The 19,694-nt window shown below is 38.6% G+C and overlaps 2 protein-coding genes and 1 long non-coding RNA gene across 4 annotated transcripts in view; 1 reads left to right on the forward strand and 2 right to left on the reverse strand.

Moving 5' to 3' along the window:
• Positions 1-12,471, reverse strand: part of LOC138012540 (homeobox even-skipped homolog protein 2-like) — a 55,430-nt gene extending 42,959 nt beyond the window's left edge. Inside the window, exons 1-3 of one of the 2 annotated variants that reach the window (XM_068859341.1) lie at positions 12,241-12,471; positions 9,944-10,015; positions 6,267-6,347 (exon numbers count right to left, since the gene is read on the reverse strand). The gene's annotated coding sequence lies outside the window, so the exon portion shown is untranslated. Of the gene's footprint in view, positions 1-6,266; positions 6,348-9,943; positions 10,016-10,849; positions 11,122-12,240 lie in introns of those variants that run through there. The other variant, XM_068859342.1, reaches the window with a different exon arrangement.
• Positions 12,472-13,305: 834 nt separating this feature from the next.
• Positions 13,306-14,264, forward strand: LOC138012542 (uncharacterized). The gene is made up of 3 exons (XR_011125054.1): positions 13,306-13,347; positions 13,473-13,577; positions 13,988-14,264. It is a non-coding gene; the product is annotated as an uncharacterized lncRNA (long non-coding RNA).
• A 1,602-nt stretch (positions 14,265-15,866) lies between these two features.
• Positions 15,867-17,567, reverse strand: LOC137967494 (homeobox protein Hox-A5-like). The gene is made up of 2 exons (XM_068814021.1): positions 17,155-17,567; positions 15,867-16,842 (listed from the first exon to the last, which is right to left on the reverse strand). Exons 1-2 carry the CDS (start codon positions 17,519-17,521, stop codon positions 16,565-16,567), a joined length of 645 nt encoding a protein of 214 aa, XP_068670122.1. The 5' UTR covers positions 17,522-17,567; the 3' UTR covers positions 15,867-16,564.
• Positions 17,568-19,694: the final 2,127 nt, after the last annotated feature.

Consider the following 19,694-nt stretch of genomic DNA (forward strand, 5'->3'; position numbering starts at 1 on the left):
GATATCCTGGAAGAAATCAAGGATTGCCGCACCTTCTCACGTCACGAAAGTTAGTATTTCGGAATGCGGAAGTTAAATGGATCATGATCGTGGTAAGATGTTGTTTTCATCACACTGCACAGAAACTAGGTGCCGTTTATATGGTCTCGGGTACCCGAGACAATCTTTTCCCCGAGTCCACTTAGTTCTTTGAAAAGTTCCATCAGACGTTTACATGAGGTGGGCGAGACATCTTGGGCTCCTGTTCTTGTTTATGTTCTGTTTTTATGTCTATTTTTCAAGGTCATATGAAAGTCGCTCTATAAGTCCTCATGTTGTTTTATTTTTTCGAGATAACTCGCGGAGCGCCCACCAGAGATGTCTCGCCCACCTCATGTAAACGTCAGGAGCCCATCGGTGATGGGCTCCTGACAAAAAATGCAAAACATTTATTTGGCTTATCGAACAAAAACAAACGAGCGCGAATTTTCATTGGCATAGCAAACACGGATGCAAACAACGTAGTCTCTCATGTCAAAGTTTCGCCTTGATGTCATTTGAAATGCAGTAATGTGATTGGGTAATCAAACTGTTTACTGCCCATATTAGGAATCTCCTTGGCGGGAATAAGGAGGTTTGTTTAATCTTGCCAAACAATGGTCCCTGTAACAAATTGCGACCACTTTTTTAAGGTCATATGAAAGTCGCTCTATATCTTGCTTTCGAATGAATAGCCTTTTCTCGCCGAAATCCTCATCGCAGCCAATTGAAACAGCTTTTTCTTCAAACTACATATCACTGATCAGTTAAAATGTGTCTGTCCAATTTCTGGATGGAAAACGCAACTATACTTTCAAAAGTATTTTTCAGTCTTTTCACTCTTTCATTGTAGGCATAACTAAGTACAACCTTCGTTCCCAGGGTCTCTCTTTTCTGCCTCCTTTGTCGAAAAGACCCGGGGAACGAGGTTGAATTAAGTAGGGTCAACTTTGTCTCGGTCACGCAATTCTCATATAAACGCTGCGCAAAGTTATCTCGGGGAGAAAGCTGTATCGGATAACTGAGACCATATAAAACAAACTCTTTCATTTCCATCTAACGTTTACCTTATTTGAGAACAAAAGCCATGTTGGCATGAGAACATGTTCCGACGTCGGCTCTCGCGGTTTCTTCGTCGAAGTCTGTGTCTCTTATTTTTTGAGACGGATTTCCCGGGGCCCGGCGAACAAACTTACACTTCACTGTGGATTGAACTCTCGACATCAAGGCTCATGACGATAACTAAATCACGTTTCACAATGAGTATAAAAGCCATTTCACATTTCAAGGAAAATACAAAAGGTCAATTCCCAGCTCATAAAAATGCCTTTTTGCCAAAATCATAGTTATCAAACGAGGAATAGCCCCTTCACTTGGTAGTAATGGTGTAACCATGCTTTGTCATACTGGTTTTGTTCAGGGTACTCTAATTTTCCTTTCTCGTTTAATTTCTATACTTTGAATGGCCAATGGGTGCGAAATGATTTGTTGACGCTGTCAAGTATTGGATATCATTGAGTTTAATTTGCGCGGGTTTTGCCCTTTTTCAAAGCCTCTATACACATATTCAGTGGTTTTCGTCTAGTTTACCAAATTTTTAATACCTCGACCTCGGTTATCGCCCTTGTGACTTTCTCAGTGCCTTACTGCATCTCTGTCCGTTACCAACCATTAAAACCAACTTTTTACCTAATCGTAGATGCTTAGGTACGTTAAATTTTTGCACGTGCAGGAACCCAGGTTTTTACCAAATTTAATAAAACGATCACTGATGAGATTCGATTCGACTGGTAAAGGCAAACTTGTAAACTTCGAAGATCAATCGATCTTATCAATAACCAATCTAGTAGGTTTTTGGTCCTATCACTGCTCTATGCATGAGGCCTAGCGTAAGCACCACAGTATTAAGAGAAATCCTCTTTTTTCAGGTTGACACAAATATCACCTGACAGGGGCCACAGAGTACGTTTGAAAGTGGGGGAAGGGTGGGGTGGGCTAGCTTCTCGTATGGATAATGGAAGTGTGAGGGGAGGGGGAAGGGGTTCAAAAGAAAACAACACCATTGGGAAAAAAGTGGGGTGGGGGGGAGGCCAGCTCCTCCCTCTCCGCGGCCCCTGCCTGATGCAATTATACAAGACGTTTTTGCGCCATCAAAGCACAAACAAGTGTCAGTGGCGCTTTCCTATGTAAAGGCAAAGACAATTCCTTAATTAAATCTTATCAGTGAGCCTTTAAGTGTTCTTAGAATTATCCAAACTAAACACACGGACTTAAAAGCAAATTTTCCACCTATCTCTTTTATCAATGTTTTGAAATTGGTTCTATCGCCTTGATTTCAGTACGTCCAAAAAGCTTTTAAAGCTGTCTGGAGAACAAACGAATGTAACAAGTCAGATGCACAGGCGAGATCAGCCCCATCGTTTCTAAACGTACAAGCAAAAAATGTTGCAAGGATTTGATAAAAGAACTTAATTAAAAAGTGCATTACCTCAACATAAACTGAACTTATCAAAAGATGTTTAACTTTCACATCTTCCGACGCTAATTGAACTTAAACTCTCGTGACGCTAATTAATAGCATGCTTGTCAACAAAACTGACAGACAGAGAACAAGTGCCAATATTATTTTAGCGCCCGTTAAAAGCAGTTTTGTTACTCATAGATCATTCTGTGTTGGAGCGTAGCCTTTGCTGAAAGTTTTTTCGACCATTCATTGCCAGGTCTCGTTTGTTGCAACAATTTAGAACCTTGTGAATATCTGTTATTACACAAAACAGCACAGATGATGCAATTGATGCGCAGATGTTGCATTTGGCCTTTTGCAGGTGTAGTTGATGTTGTTTTTTCTTTAAAGAGAACTAATTTAAGGCGTGCCCACCTTCAGTAACAGCTACGATAAACTCAAGTCATTAAGGCCAGAAATAATCAAACCCATTTGCTGCACTCTAATATTTACTTTGACACTGATATTGTGTGCAAATTACAATGTGACTTAGGAGAGTAGCACTAAATTGTTCAGCATTTAAAACTAGAAACGGTAAACATTTACTTAAAATATAGCTTCGCAATATCATCATTCTTAAGAACACTGCAACGGAAGTCCTCAGAAGTTCGGCAAATTAAAATGTATTCATGTAATTACAACTACATTGAATGTTACTTAACCAGTAAAATAAACAAGATTTGAAAGAAATAGACATCGGAAGAATGATACAGCGTATTTTATAACATGATTTGTTAATCGCTTCTTGCTCCTTTACGGATTTGTCTACAAAACAGCTGCTACCGGGTAACTTCCGATGAAGTGCAATCAACTGAACAGAAACGCTGGCCCGGGTTTTTCAGTTGCTTTTCTGATATTAACTAAAGGTATTTCAAAATATTAACCTCTTAAAATGTTCTATTTTAAAACAGTGTCTACTTGAATTATCCGATTCCATATGGAACTGTTCGTATTGGTATTTCGCAGTAACTCAATCCTCGGAGTTTGGTAGTGGAACACACTGAAGCGAAAATCGACGAGCAGAAATCTTTGTTGGTTTGTTAACTTTCTCTCACCTATTATTTATTGTGCCTCTAAAAAGCCTGAGTATATGAAAAACAAATCCACGCATGCCAAACAACATTGCCAAGTAACAAAAACGATTTGGTTTTTAATTTATCCAGATTTGAAGTCTGTAGTTTTCGGCCTTTTGAAACAATCTCGCTCCCAGAGCCCATGTTACTCTTGTCCAGCGGAAAGAGTGCGGGAGGCTCTGGAAGAATCCAAAACCGGAAGCACCAAATCCTGGTTCCGGTTTGTCTGCGCCTGCGTGAAGTTTGATGACAAATGGTCGACTTAAATGGTCGACAAAATGAAAAAAACGTCATTTTGCGTTGGACTTCGCTCTAGAAAGGTTAGAGAAAGCTGAGTTTGCTATGAAAGAAGCACAGTATAAAGCTTTAAAAAGTGTTGTCTTTCATCGAAAGGATACCGTCTGTATACTCCCTATTTGATATGGGAAATCACTGATATTTCGCCTTTTACCTCATGTGTTTGACTATTTCTTGTCAATTATTGTGGTGTCACCCTTAAGTACGTTGATGCAAGATCAAATAAATAAGCTTAGAGGACACTTGGAATGTTCGGGTTTTCAAGGATCACCGTTACAGCAGATGGCCAAAAGCCCGATGCTCAACCTCAGCAATCACGGAGGAGTTTATAAAGGTTCCTCTGCAAATTTTGTTTGCTCACCCAGAAGTTCTTATAGAAAACAAAAACATTTTAAATAACGTGTTGAAATCAAGAGCCTATAAGGAACGCATCAAGGCGATAGTTATAGACGAGGCACAAGTTCTCGTGGAATGCTGAGTAAACAACTGAATACAATATTTTGAAGTGCAAAAAAATTTAATTATCATTTTTAGGATTTGAATTGTGGGTTAAGTTGTATCCTGGGTAATGAAATCTTCCACGGCCAAAGTCAATTTTAATTCTTAAGACGCTGCCGCTTGGAAATCAAACGCAGTTAGATGTAGCCGGGTTTTCTGAAGTTGTTTGACTTCCGTATTTCGCGCCCTCTGGCACTTCCGGTCCTCTTTCTTCATTGTTTTTACCAGCCGATCAGTGATGGCCTGAACTTGGATTCGACCAGAGGTTCGTATCCTTGGTGCTGACCAAAAGGATCGCACCTCTGGGAATGAGATTGTCTTTTGAAACTGATCCAAGAAAACACTCTCATTCTGTACGCTTGCGCTAAATACCCTCACTGAAAAGCTATGAAAATAACTCGTGGTTATTGGACTGCGCATAATTCTTTCGTTTGCCAGTACCGCACATATAGCGATTTTTTTCAGTTTTGTACTTTGCAAAAGACGAAGTTTTTCAAATCAACATTATATGATTTAAGTGTTGCGTTATTTGTAATCGACATGCAAACCTTACTGATCTTTTTATTGGCATGATTGACATTTATTTCAGTGTCATTAAACGCCAGGATTTTGGTTCAAAAGGTTTCTCATTTTGAAAGATGTCGCGCTACTCGCAGTTTCACTGAAGTCAGCAATAAATCGATCGCTTTTCAGCAGTTTTTCGACTTAATCACTTGCGGCAACAATGCGGTGAGGCAGTCATTTCGTAATCGCCTCCTGAAGTAGTGAACATTTTTACCTTGTCAGTTTTACGGTTTTCAGGTTTTGTAGCCTTTTGTTTGGTTCGTTGTGTAGTTTCAACTCACATTCGTCGTCCACATCCTAAATCTAGACCTGCTTGTATTTTATTTTTCCGTAATCTTCATTAACTTACTTTCATTTGTCTGGTCTTCGAAGGAAAAACCCACGCCTTTGACAACTATACTGAAGCTTGGACGGTTGTTCTCAGTAAGGGCCGGCTAAAAGCCACTCAGAGTCAACTTATGAACTAGTTTCTCCTTCCTTTTTCAATAAGAATGCCAAATTAGTTTCCTGACTGAAGAGTCACGACCTTTAAAGCTCCAAAAACCAATACTGATTCTCTCAGCAACGCTTATGTCGCTGACATGCATCCAGTTTCGGGTGACTCTCAGCCTTGTTTTGTTTCTCGAGTAAATTGATCTCGATGCGTTAAATTCTTGATCGACTAGTCATTTTTTTGTACAAAAATAAATCATTAGGAGCTCCCCTGGTGAGTTGGATAGTTAAAGCAGCCAGGAGTTCTGACTCTTGACACAAGCACAAGTTCAAATAATACCTGATCAGGCCCTAATAATGTAATTTAGAAATAACTTGATACTAATAAACCAGCTATATAGCACATTCACTTCATAAGTCAGACATAAAATTCACCAGAAATTGAATTTACAAGTGCTCGTCTATAGCTCGCCACTACGAATACACAAAGAAATCTCCCCTTTATTTTGTGATCAGCCTCTTGAACATTATCAGAACAGCCCATTTCCGAATCCGTTGCTTGAGCCTCTTTGTAAAAGTGAAGTGATCGAAAGACTAAAATTCTGATAACGAAACCCGGTCTGAACTGACTGAATTCAAGTTGACCGTACAGCAGGGCTCACTTTGACAACAAGGCTAAAGGAAAGTCGGAAACGCTTCAGGCCATTTCCTAGTTCACTCCACCTTCATCTTTAAACCGAGCTCAAGTCCAACTTCACTGCATTCACTCTCACTTGGACTCGCTTTAAAAAGGGCCGAAGTGAACTCGGAGAGGGCTTGGGATTGAATTTATATATCACAAAAATGTTGTGAGACTTTTAGTTTTCTTCTCGACTACTTGCCTTCATCGTTGTTGAAGTGTCATCAGTTGCTTTCGTGATGAGTTCCTCATCAATCTTTTCCATTCGAGGAATCATTTTTTGCTGTAAATGAGAAAAATACCCAAAGTTAAACAATTTCATGATAGAGAAAGCCATTCATGTCAATTCCTTTTTTTAACAAAGAGTTTTCTGCTTTGAAAAAAAAAAAAAAATGTGAGGGGAGACTAAGAAGAAATGGGCCTCGTTCAAGAAAGGCCGAGTAGTCCAACAAAATGATACTCAAGATTTTGTCTTCCGACACTTTTAAAGGCCACTGATTTCAATAAGTGGTTATAGGGTATCACCATATCGCATCGAAAAACTACTATCAACAAGGTACTTCTTGTAGCAGTTTTAAGTCTTTTGGCGTCGCAAACAGCTGCTGCCCATTCGTTGTTTGATGTCCTCCGGCTGGTGTTCTGCGTCACAATTAAGGTGAGCCTTTAACTTTGACAGACGGAGACTATTTCACAGTCGTTTGCTTAGTGAACCGGTCTTTGAATGGCAGCGAGCTTCGGCATTTATTACTGGTGAATAAGGAGGGTATATTCACTGTGCCAACTTGTTTACCTTTCAAACAAGGTTGCCGCCACGAACCTTACTTTCCTTCGATGGCCTATTTTTAGATTGTGCGCCTGAGTTTTATGTGACCAGCGGCCATATTCCGAAAAACAAACCATAATCTCAAAGGAGAGTTCTCAGGACTTTGCACTCAATCAGCTTGATTTCAACAAACAAATACCACAACACCAATTAACCTGGTGTGAAAAGTCAAATATTTGTGACATTCACAGTTGTCAGGAAATACGGTACTGAGTTTCAATGATGAGTTGGCCGAAGTGAACCGAGAGTGACTGATAAGCTGTTCTTTTTGACACCTTGTTTGCGCCGGCTGGCGGGCGCCACGCGAACAACAATAAGTTCATTGTTCTTACGACATTTTTGCTGGGCCTCATGACCTAGTTGGGAACACCCTTATATTTCAGCTCAATTTTAGCTATTCGAGATTTAAACGAACACGAAAAGGAATTTTTCAGTAGATTATTTAAAGTTGCATGTCTGCATGATTGGAGAATCGTTTTCACGAATGATACTTACGTAAGTATAGGAAAATGTGAAGTTAGAAACACATTTCTGGCCCTTGCTCGAATACTCTTAATTCACAATGTCATTTCCCATACAAAACGAAGCTGGATTTATCTGACTGACGATTAACGTTCTGTTTTATTAAAACAAGTGGTGGAGGAAGACATCATACTTTGGATTTTTTGATCATTGTTAGATTATAAGGCCGCAAAAATTGCTGGTTTTTACCTCCACAGATTTTTCCAAACTTGGAGCTCTTAAAAAGCTTAGGCTTGAAACGTGTACATCACATACTCATTCATCACGCAAAACTAGTACTTCGGTCCTGATCGGTCCAAAGCATGATTGTAAAACAAAATTCTTGGCAATGCGCTCCCTGATATTGTTCATGGAGATGTGTAGCCACAATGATTCAGACAGGCTACTCTTGTCAGTACTTTTACTTCAACATCCTCTACTACTACATAACCCGAATACAACAAACCTTTGCAGTCGCCTCGTCACGACAATAGGGTCAAATATTTGTTAGATGTTCTATTTGTTAAGTATTAAAAGATCGAGCCAAGTTAAGAATTTGCACACAAACTGAAAAGGCACAAAAGAGTCGAGTTACTACTACATGAATAAAGTAGCCACCTTTTCGTGTCTATAACAAAATTCCATGGCTTTGTGGTTCAAATAGCCTAAGAACTTTCTGCTGAAATTATCCAATCATTGTAAGTTTTTACTTTTGACTTCACTTTAAAAGAAAGATGCGCACAAAATGCAAAGAGTTTGCCCGAATTTCATAATGTACAGTGTTTTGTGGAAAGAACATAACCTATTAGTTCGTCCAACATTCCTTTGATTAAACGTTAAACTTGCATGAAAAAAAAGCTTAGGTACCCACGGTTTTCCGAGGTGCGAAATATGCGAGTCTTTTCTTTCTAACTTCGGTGTGCTCCCACCAATGTTGCCCGGGTTCGATGCCCAGACTCGGCGTCATATGTGGGTTGACTTTGTTGGTTCTCTACTCTGCACCGAGAGGTTTTCTCCGTGTATTCCGGTTTTTCTCTCAACTCAAAAACGAACATTTGACTTGATTTAAAATAATTGTTAATTTCAGTTGACAGTATCCCCAATTAGCGCTCCAGCGCTAGAACGACTAGACACTTAAATAAAGTTCCTTTCCTTTAATTCAGCTAAAAACATGACCACAATCTCTGTAAAATGTTAGCTTACAAGAAGCTCACATCGTTCAGTTCAACGCGCCCTCTTCGATATTTATCATAATTTCGAAGTTTCCTGTGTAGTTAAGTGTATATTCACTTGAGTAAAATAATTGCACTAAAGGACAGCCTACTCTAACACTTGTATTCAGTGCGATGGCTTGCTCATGGATACGACTCCCGTTCACGTCTTTTAATAGAAAATTAGTAAAACTTTATTAAAAAATTACACAAACTCTTAAGAATTAAATAAAATACACGGTCTACTACAAGCTAAAGGCTACCCTAAAAATCATTTCTTTGACTCTGCGTAAGTTCCTCGCTGTGATTGGATCACTCAAACACCACGAAATAGAGATCTTAAATTGACAATGCGTTAAAAAAGGTCTCCACCTCATGATTAGAGCAGTGCACAAACGCAAATGTGCAAGTACCTAACTCGAGCAGTACTTGAAGTTATCCAAAAAAGCACACTGGAGAACCGTGAATTTTAATGCAAAGTGTATAAAGTAAGCTGTTTGGTAAAGACTTAAGATTCTGGTGGCTTTGGCCAGCAAATTTGTACTGTCGACGGAAAAAACAAGATTAATAATTTTCAGAATACAAGAATCTGGCAACTGTGTGTTGGTCTCCGAAAATGGGAAAATTAACACGATAATTAAACAATTTACGGGGTCGTAATAAACTCATTGCACCCTTTTTCAGACTTCCGTCGGAAGAACTTGGTGGCACTTAAAGGATGAATTCCTGGGAACGTGTAATGACCGCTGTATGGTTGCATAACCAACGAAAAGATGCGCGAGAAATCTCTCATACTTAGTTACATTTTGGACTTTCAGCAAGAATTAAGCCAATTGGAACAATGGCGATACTGGTAGTGCCCCAAGTTTTCTGAAATTTTCAACTGAAAGTGGGTATGCAAATATTTTAACGAGTTTAAAACCCACGAGCACATACAAAGGTTTTAGTTGTATAGTGTGTAAACAATTGGGGGCAGTGATTGACTACTGTTGCCGTAGCGTAGTGCAGAGACAAATATATTTATTAAAAACTGAACTACGGATATCAGGCTATCAGGCTATCAGTGCGGTAAAAATGGTCAAGCAATGCGTCAGCAATAAAGCAAGCTGAAAGCAATTTTGCAGCTCTGAGAAAAAATGGCCGACAAAAGCCGTTTTGGACCAGAATTGACAGAGGCAGAAATCGATGCTTTAGAGTTGATGATCCTGGAGTTTTTAATAAAACAGTTATTCTACTCGGGCTTGCTGGGTATGAACTGATTTGGTTATCTATCACTTCATATCCAGCGCGCCCTCGTAGAATAATTGTTAATGTTTTTTAAAAGTTTTGTATGGACAAATATACCTTATCAGACATGCTGACGCACATCATTTTCCTGTGCTAAGTTCTTCTTCCAGTATGTTCTTCCTTTATTTCCTGCAAGTTAAAAAAGAAGAGTCCAAAACCAAACACAACCTTTCAATTTTACTTACTACAGTACTTCGAGGGTTTATAACTAATGGTTACCGGGCTTGTATGTGAATTATAACACTGTTAGCCTATTCAGTACGCCCTCGCGTTCATCATTGCTGATTAACTTAATGGTGCATATAATAAAGGCTCGAGCTAAACCCGACGCTTGTTTCGACAAATGATGCTTAGGCCAAGATACAAAGCAATTTAGTGCTTCATGCATTTGGTTTTGAGGTTACCGAGTTCTAATTGACCTAGAAAAAGCCACGAAGAAGAAAGCAAAAGAACCTTCCGATCCGGCTTGTGTTAAAACTGGATATACCACATCAAAACCATAAACAAATTGTTTCGAAGAGGTGTAAGAAAAATGCAATAATCTTATTCTAAAAGAGCTTTAAGTTTTATCGAGGAGCTTTAATGAACTAACCGAAGCGGGATGTTTTTGTTTCAAACTTTTTACTGTAAATAAAATTGGTGAGTTCCACTCAGCTAAATCAAGTTTTGGTATTTCTGAAGGTCTCACAACACGGTACTGAACATTTGTCGTGCTCACTTGGTTTCGTCATCTAGTTTCTGGTCGTATCTGTCTACAGTAAAACTGCATGAAGGTCGCGGTCTTTCTTGTAGCACCAGCAAGCGGTCAATTTCTCACAAAACGGTACTCTTGCGTGAACTCTGAACATCTTGTCTTCGTCACTTTGTTCGTTATCTAGTGTCTTTTTATCGTCAAACTGAAGGTATTTCTTGAAGTGCAAGGAAGCTATAAAGAATTACAAAGGCACAAAATTGGCACAGTACCCCAAAATCGTATCACGGTACCAATACCAAATATGCGTTTTGTTCAAGTTGTTTTGTACCGCGCCGTGAACGAAAAACATAGGTACGGTATCAGTCAACGCAATGGTCTCGATGTTGTCTTGGCTTCAAGATCACCTAGGCTGAGGCTAGCGCTGATACACTTAGGTGCCGGCAGCCGCAACCCTTCTGCATGAAAAACGAAAGAATATAAAGATCACGAACGGATAGGATGATCATTGTACTAGAATCCTCTTGGGTGGGAAAGCCACGCCTAAACCGAACAAAGCAATCATTTGCCCCTCTTCTTACTAACATGAATGAGGAATGCCAGCCCTAATGAGTTTGAAATTTTAAGCCAGCATTGGAAACTATTGTTTCATAATTCATCAGTATTTGGTTTCAGTGCCAGCCTATGTGAATAGTGAACGCTATGGACTCACTTATTTCCCCGGGGGAAAATTAATGTTCGTTAACTGTGACAAGTTTCTCACAGGGATTTTTCCAGGCTCTGCGTGAAAGAAGGCACAATGGTTTCCGTAATGAAGAACTTCCTAGCTCATGAATTGGCCAGAGAACAAGAGCAATATTAATAATTCACCGAACATGGCAAACAAAATAATGTTGCTTTGAAAACTCTACTGCGAACTCGTGTCTTCGAAGATATGAGTTGCTCTAAACATAAATACGCTGACTTGATGGATGTAAAACTCATGCGAATGTAATATTAGATTGAGAGAGATTCCGTTGTTTTCCGATTTTGGAATGCACGGCACGTTTCCATTGTAGCTTATGAATCATGACTGAAACTCTCCGGTTCAAAAAGGAACTCAAACACAATACATAAACATTTCTGTACGAGAGAAGTCAGTTTCAAATAAAATGAAAACGACTGAGAAGATGCACAGAATAGCATTCTACCACAAAGACAATCAAGGTACGTGGATTACTGCATCTGTGTCGTAATCTCGGTGTAGACATTTTTGCAGTTTTTTACACATCGGCAAAATACGCGGAGAGATAATAAGCTCTTTCCCGACAGGGAACCATTTTCCCCCACATCCCAGTGTTTCCTTTAGAGAATTACCTGAGCTTGACGCTGATAAAGAGAGCTTTTTGCTATTCATCGAATATTCATAACTGAGAGATACCACACAAAAATAGAGGGTGCATCTTCAGTAAGAGGGCGTATGCAACATTTTTGCAATATCAGAGCTGACAAAATGAGTTTTTAACAGAAGTTTTTCTTGTTTTCTTACACAACAAGGCACATCACTGGAAATCGACGAGAAGTAATTAAAAAAACTAATTTACCAACATGTTTCCGTAGAGAGGCTATTTAAAGAGAAAACGGAGCGTGTTGCCAATAGTCTAACTGAATGGCAGATAATTACCTAGATAACTGCGTTATTAAACCAAGGTGTTTGAAAAGGACCCTATAACCTTTTCCTGCAGTGAAACTGCGTGTCTTCACACCATTTCAAGTACCGTTTAAATCTGACCAATGCAATCCACGCGATGTCCTTAATAGGGGTGATATTTTCTTCATGATGCAGAGAAAAAAATCCTTGAGATGAAAAGAAGATATCTGTTCAAACAACGTTTGCTTATCTTAATTCACAGAGTATCTCCCTTAACGAAAACAAGAGCAATATGAAAAGCATTCGTTGTTAAAGGAGACCTTAAGTCTCTTCTCACTTGGCGTTCGGCACTTGTCCAATTTAAATCATAAATCAATCTCTGAGGCTTAAGTCAGCATGCGCAAATCGTGACCAGACCAAATGTCCATCCCTTACCATTGCAAACGGTCGAAAATGAACGCGTCAACTGATTTGATTGGAGAGATTTTTTAAAACAAATAGCAAACAATACCAGTATGAGGAGAAATAAAGAAAGAAAAAGTACATTTGCAATTATTAAAGTTACACATGTCAACGGAAAAGAATATATTTGTAAAGGCAACAAACTTAATTTTAATTCTCGCGGGCGGGATATAAAATTACGGTGTTTGCCAACTGTCCCCGAAAATGATTTATCATTTAAATGCTATGCTATTCCCTAAATCCCTTATCGGCATTCTATGTATCATCATACATTTGATGAGTTTTCGCCTTTTGAAGTTACTGACTGTGCAACAAAGAACTTAGCTCAAAGGAGAAAAAGATATCAAGCTGTGAAATAATAAATGCCTAGACGAACGAAATTCATTCTCCACTAGTAATACGCCTTTTTGCACGAGCGTGTTTTGCTTTGTTTTGATGTATATAATCATAGCCTGCCGTAGGCACCACGAATCACCACCACCACCTTTTCAGAGCAAAAAAAGTCTTTCCGCTTTAAGATATAAATCCACTATGAAAGTACGTAAATAAAGTACTTAGGAAATTCAACTGATAATTTGATCTGACAGTTAAGGTTCTTTTCCTTAACAGAGAAAAAATTTAAGAACTAGTGTGTGACGGGCCATCGACACACGTAAATTTATGGTTTTGACTTTTAAGGTACTTTGGCTAACCCCATGAGGGTCACCCTTCAAGTAAAAGATATGCTAAGATGAGCCGTATTAATGAAATGCGTTTACTCTTGCCTCTGGGTATGATTAACAACATGAATTTGTTTCTCTCAGGCGTTTGTGGCCCAAAAACCAGCTTTTTTTTTCGTTCGCTTTGGAGAAGTGAAACTGTTCTCTGGTAAACAACTGAACAATCAACATGGGAGGCAGATTCAAAAGGTAACCTTCTTTCCATAAATTACGTACGAAACCTGGTTTCAGATTAACATGCAATCTCTTGCACGATACCAAATGCTCCAAGATTGATTCACGCTAGTCACTCCCTTATACGAAGAGACAATATTTGGTAGGATGTTTTCCTCTTTTATTACGCTAGTACCACTTTCGAACAGTTTAAAAATTGTCCACAAAAATTAATTTTGTGCGAATGTAATTAACTCATTTTGCTTTCATTTTGCGTTGCGGTTTTGGAGGTTCATTGGTGCATAATCATTTTGAATTGTATATCTTTGAACATATTTCACAAAGGACAGCTTGTGAAGCGGCCGAGTGGCTATCTTAAATGTCTGTATGGAAACAAAATGTCACAGAAATACCTTTAACGTTTTCTTACAATTCAATATTTACAGTTACGCCCTGATGATAATTAGGATACACCAGAGAAAGATTTGTCAAGAGAACAAGGGAATACTTAAACTTTTTGATACTGTCCATCGCAGCTTTCTGTTCTTAATAAAGGTAAAACACTGCTCAGCCTAGTTCGATAGATATACACTTTTAGAAAGGCAAAGTGTGTTGAGAAATGATTTGACTGAGAAAATCGTGATATACGTTGACAAGTATAGGTATAAACGCCATTGATCCTCACCTCGGCGTCTTAATCAACAAGCTTGTAAATATTTCAATAAAAATTCACGTTAAAATCTGTGTGTGCTCCTTTAAATGTTTAAATTTCCTCTGGCTCACTAAACAAAATGACAGTTGCGCGGGTAGTTTTAAAGTAAAAGACTACAGGTTGTTCCTTGCGGGAGTTGGAAGTGAAGCTCGTTAGCACAGTTGACACATTTCACACCTTAAAAGTAAGTTTGTGTTTGTTGGGTGAAAGAGATGTTAATCACATTTTCAGTCTCTTAAAAACACAAAGTTAACATACTTCTTCTCAGTAATAGTCTTAAATAAACGATTGTCTAAACCACAATTTACTTGTTCACAGAGTACCACCACTGACGAATATAAATCAATTCCCCACAATATTGTCAGTTTGCATAATGACCTTCTGTAATAAGTTATGATGGTGTAAAGTACCGTTACTTTGCTTACATGGCTTCCCTTGCTATGAGTAAAGAACAGTTCGGATATAAGGTTTTAGCTTTACAGTTTACAAGTTTTAAAATCTCGATTGCACCCAAGGAATTTCAAGGTGATCAAATCCCAACATTCTGAAACGAGAACTGGCAGAATAAAGACGACAAATTAAGTTAACCCTGGTTAAATTAAGAATTGAATTGATACGGAAAACATTTTGTTAAGTAATTTAATAATAGTGAATCATAAAAGAATAACAGCCAATATGTAAAACTTTCGGGTTCCAAAAAGTGTATGAGCCGAGAGGCAAGAACAGCGTTCGTAATCAGAACGGTTAGAAAATTATATTCTAAGATGGAACATTACGCTTTGTTCTCATAACAGGCAATCCATTGTTTTTACTGAAGGACATCAAACTATTTTCCACTCGAACTTTCATACGGCTACGCATCATTAAATCTTGTTTTTGCCGAAGTCTACCGCTTCAAGAACGAAACGTTAATTAACTTCATTTACATTTTCATTCAAGAATATTTTCCTTCCATGAGGAATAAAAAATGGCGACCACAAGATTATTGCTTATGTCGGAGACCCATTCTTTTGATCTTATCGATATACCTCATTTAAATGTGGTATAAAGCCTTGAAGGCATCCAGCGTTTTATTAAACTCTTTTATTAAATCATTTTCTTAATCAAACAAATATCTGGTATATCTTTTGCTTTTCAATTACACATGAATAATGTTGCTTTAGTGAGAAAAGAAAATCGGTTTGAAGCCAAATACATCATGATTGTGAATAAAACACCTTGTTCTCCACGAATGTCACGAGAAAAACAATCGGAAAACATGTCTCTAGTTAAAAAACACGATCACAATTGGGGTAAATTAAGCAGGTCTAAAACAAACCGTCTGAAAATAAAGACTACCTTTTTCTCTCATGGAATAAAGGTGTAGATGGATGACGAACTCCGCCATCTTGGTTCATGTTGTTCGTTTTGGTTCCAACTCTCCCGTACCGGACAAATTGGTATCCTTTCTTCAACAAAGGCCTCTCATTTTGTGAGTTTAAGTTAATTTACGAACAGAACGGTTTTTATACAGGAAGCTGTACTTAACACCCGCAAGGAGAGGGCAAATTGTTCATTTAAGTTGAGGTTATTTTAGATTTAATGCGCGAACAGCACAAGTGGTTGGACGGAGATTTATTTGCTCATAAAAAAAAAATAATAATAATACAAACCACTTAAATAGAGCAGCAAATATATTAAGAGTACAGTTTAAAAAGTATATAGAATAATGCCACTGTGATTTTTTCTTCTTCTAAACATTTAAAATCGTCAAAACAACGCTGTTTGAAACAAATGCTCGGACTTGAATTATTAGTACAAAGCTGATATTCCATTTTACCTCAAAAAACAGCTTGAACGAAAAGTCAAGGCGCCTAACAAAAAAGCTTTCGTTTTCGAATTAAAGCCAAATCTGAAATAAATGGAACGCTTCTATGTTGTGAAAAAGAAAGAAGGATCTAAGGGTTGTACGCAGAGTCCTAACGCCTCCAAAAAAGAATAGGCTTAACACCTCATCTGTAATCACCAGACGTCTGACCGAGAGATCACAAGCCAACTTTCATACTGTTTGTTTACATCTTCAAAAGTTCTTATATATTAAATACATTTCTGTCTCTTTTTTTAAAAGAAGTCATAGTCGACGCAAAATGATATGTTATCACAATTTCTTTACGCCTTTCTGCGCGAGTAAGGAAACGCTCACACTTGGGAAACACTAGTTTTCCTCCGGCAGTGAAGTGCGAATGGCCAATTTTTATACACCTATGCGTCTGAGATAAAAGGATTTACATAAATTGCAATTAGTGATCTTACATATTTAATGTTTGTGCGCTTATCTTGTGCAGCCTCGTCGCATTCCTCTACTTGTCGGGATAACTGGCTTGTTGTCTTTCTTCCATTTCATTCGTCGATTTTGAAACCATATTTTAATTTGCCGTTCGGACAGTTGTAACATGGCGGACATCTCGGACCGTCTCTCCTTTGTCAGGTACCTGGTAAAATGAAACTCTTTTTCTAGTTCAAGGATTTGATTCGGAGTGTATGCCACTCTCCTTCGATGCTTGAATGGCTGCTTGTGATGCCACGGGACATCTTTGTCATCCTCTCCATCTAAGAATTTAAACAAATTTGAATTTTAATCGTGACAAGAGTGGATTTTGTAGAAACGTCAAATATATCACTGAGGTCATAGAATCAGTACACGATCATCAAGAGTGAGGGAGTTCGAGTATGGTGTCTGGATGATTTTTTTTTTCTTTTCTTTACACAAAATGACCCAAGGGTACGTTAATTGACTGAACTACCAAACGTAGTTCTAAGCATGTTTATGCTTCTTTACCTATCAATTTGAGACGCGTATCTTGAAAAGTTCAATTTCGCGCCACATATTTTGTTAAACAGGAATGTACTTTAATTTCGTACCTGTTTTTTCCTCGGACTCACTAGTATCTTTCACAGATTGACAGGAGTCTTTGTTGGCTTGTTTAGATGTTGTTTCATGTGTTTCTGTAGAGAATTCGCTCGGTGACTCAGGTGGGGTACGTGAAGTTGTTGATAAAGGACTTGCATTGCTTTCAGAAATCGTCCGCATAAGGTTAGGAACGTACTCGTCCAAAGGTGACGCGCCTCTTGAGGCAATGTTTCCCATCGGCATGTGTATCTCAGTATTTCGGTTCACAGGAAAGAACGGCCGGGAACAGTAGGTTGGCACCCCATAGCCGCATATGAGAGGAGGAGAGTTAAAGTAAGCCGGCTGACGAAGTCTACTAGCTTGATAAAAACAGTCCATGCTACACGCGTCCTAACTGCAAACAGTCTTATAGTTCAACCTACACTAAATGAGTGAGGCACCAACTCGTCGAGCGCATTACTTCCTAGCTTAGAGCTATAATTAGGCGGGCCGATCAATTTCATGATTGGCTAGTCAACAAATAGATTACGTCACCGCTATGCAACTTCAGTAAACTAATGGCGCCTGTAAAACGGCACATGCTAAAGAAACGAGCGTTAAGAGACAAACGGGTGATAAATTTAATTAAAAAGCCGCATTTCATTTCTTTTCAGAAAGGCTTTGAAGATGAGGAGAACAAAAACCGGATCTCTTAATTTTAATGAAATTTATTGTTATATTCTCTTATCTTAAAAAAATGATTATAATTTTCAGTACACACTTTCAAGTTATGTAGCTTGAGCGGCGAGAGTTTTGCAAAAACCAAGCAAAGGCGTTAGCACATGATCATTTCAAAATAAATCCCTTTGAAATATAAAATAACAAACCATGCACAAATTTTAGCAAAATGTGCTAGTTAATTTGACAATATCCTTTGAGATTCAGAGCGGGTAGTTGCTACCGTATTATATATTGTTTTCAAAGTGAAAGATCCTGTTGTAACGCCGTTTTCTTTTGGTGGCCTGCAATACATCCAGGGGCTTTTTAAGCGTAGTGACAGCGGGTTATTCATTAGCTGGTTAATGTAAGAAATCACAGCGCAGCTATCACCCGTGTAAAAGAAAAGCAAAAAACGCAACAGTTCAATGCCTTTTAACCTTGCAATCAATTAATATCTACAACCACTGAAGATAGTGATCATGTTTATTTTAGTAGCGGCGCGATTCATTAATTTGGCAATTTTGCAACTGTATACTCCGGCTAAAAAATAAGGTGCTACCATTTAATTGCATAGGAGTGATAAATTTGTTTGTAATGAGAATTAATTGGATGACTTGAGTAAAACCTTGTAGTTTCAACAACCGAATATCTGTCTATTAAGGCCATCTGAAGATATAAGACAATCCACTGATGAAGAACGCTTCATGAGCTAACATTCTCGGTAACACATTCTGTTACGTGGATCAAGCTGTCTGAGGTGAAAGGCAAGACATAGGGCTTCCTTTATGACTCCAATGAAGTGTGGCGGTACTTGTGGATGTCTGCGGGGGCGCTGTATGCCTGGAAATACTATGAATACCCGCTAATAATGTGCTAAGGCAATGACATGAATCTCGTGTAGCGCACGTATACAGTAAATGGTTTTACTGGGTAATTGTTTATGTAAGCTAATTGAACGAATGAGTTACTGAACTCAGATTTTTTGAGGGGCTTTGACAAAGGACGATGCAGCGAAGAATTCGTGATCCCGACAAGTCAGTTCCCCTTCATGTAAAAACGAGCCTTGTCATCTTGGGTCCCCTTTGAGGACCCGGCGAGCTGTGGATACAATAAAAGTATCCTATGATGGAGCGAACAGATATAATGTTTTATCTCTGAAATCGCTGGAAAGACGATCAGCCAAGTATGATAGATTACAAGCCTGAGACGCTACAAACATAAAAAAAGAATTTGTGCGGATGAAGATACAATTTATGTTTTGACTCAATCCTCCTTTGAATTTCTTCTTTAAAATTTGATACCTCTTTGAACGGGGCCGGGTTAGTTCGTCTTTTAACCAAACTGAAAACACAGTCTGACCGTCTTGTCTACAACAGACGGATATTATTTTCCCCGTTGGTGCATTTTCTCTCGTTGGAGATTTTTTTGACTTCCAGCAAACGTGAGACAACTTCTCGGTGGTTTTGTCAAAAGGTTCTACAATTATTTGCCGCGGCTCATTGGCGCCGGGGATGCAAGTGAACTATACATGCTGCGTCGGTCTTTTGTGTTTCAAGTCAGTCATCCATCAAAACAAGCAGCCTGCGTCGCAGACAGACTAAACCACCAGTATAGTCTGCGCAACGGCTCCCAAAAGCTTGTTCAGAGTTTACAAGGATTTCTGTATCCCTTTCTGATTGGATAGATTCACTTACTTGACAAGTCACGCATCCGTTATTTGCATGACAGAAAAGTGCTATGCAAAGGCGATATTCAACTATTTTGTTTATTGCAATTTATGTCGTCGCGTTGTAGAAAAGAATCATGAAAGGTTATTGCTTGTGAAGAGATGGAAACAGTTCGACGCACTCGC

The sequence above is a fragment of the Montipora foliosa genome, chromosome 8, assembly GCF_036669935.1.
Source record: "Montipora foliosa isolate CH-2021 chromosome 8, ASM3666993v2, whole genome shotgun sequence".
NCBI lineage: Eukaryota > Metazoa > Cnidaria > Anthozoa > Scleractinia > Acroporidae > Montipora > Montipora foliosa.

What these genes read in the sequence shown, in the direction of transcription:
- LOC137967494 (XM_068814021.1), bottom strand. Translation starts at nt 17,521, where the DNA reads ATGGACTGTTTTTATCAAGCTAGTAGACTTCGTCAGCCGGCTTACTTT. An exon ending in TGAGTCCGAGGAAAAAACAG is followed by an intron (nt 16,843 to 17,154) that starts GTACGAAATTAA and finishes TTAAATTCTTAG; the next exon opens with ATGGAGAGGATGACAAAGAT.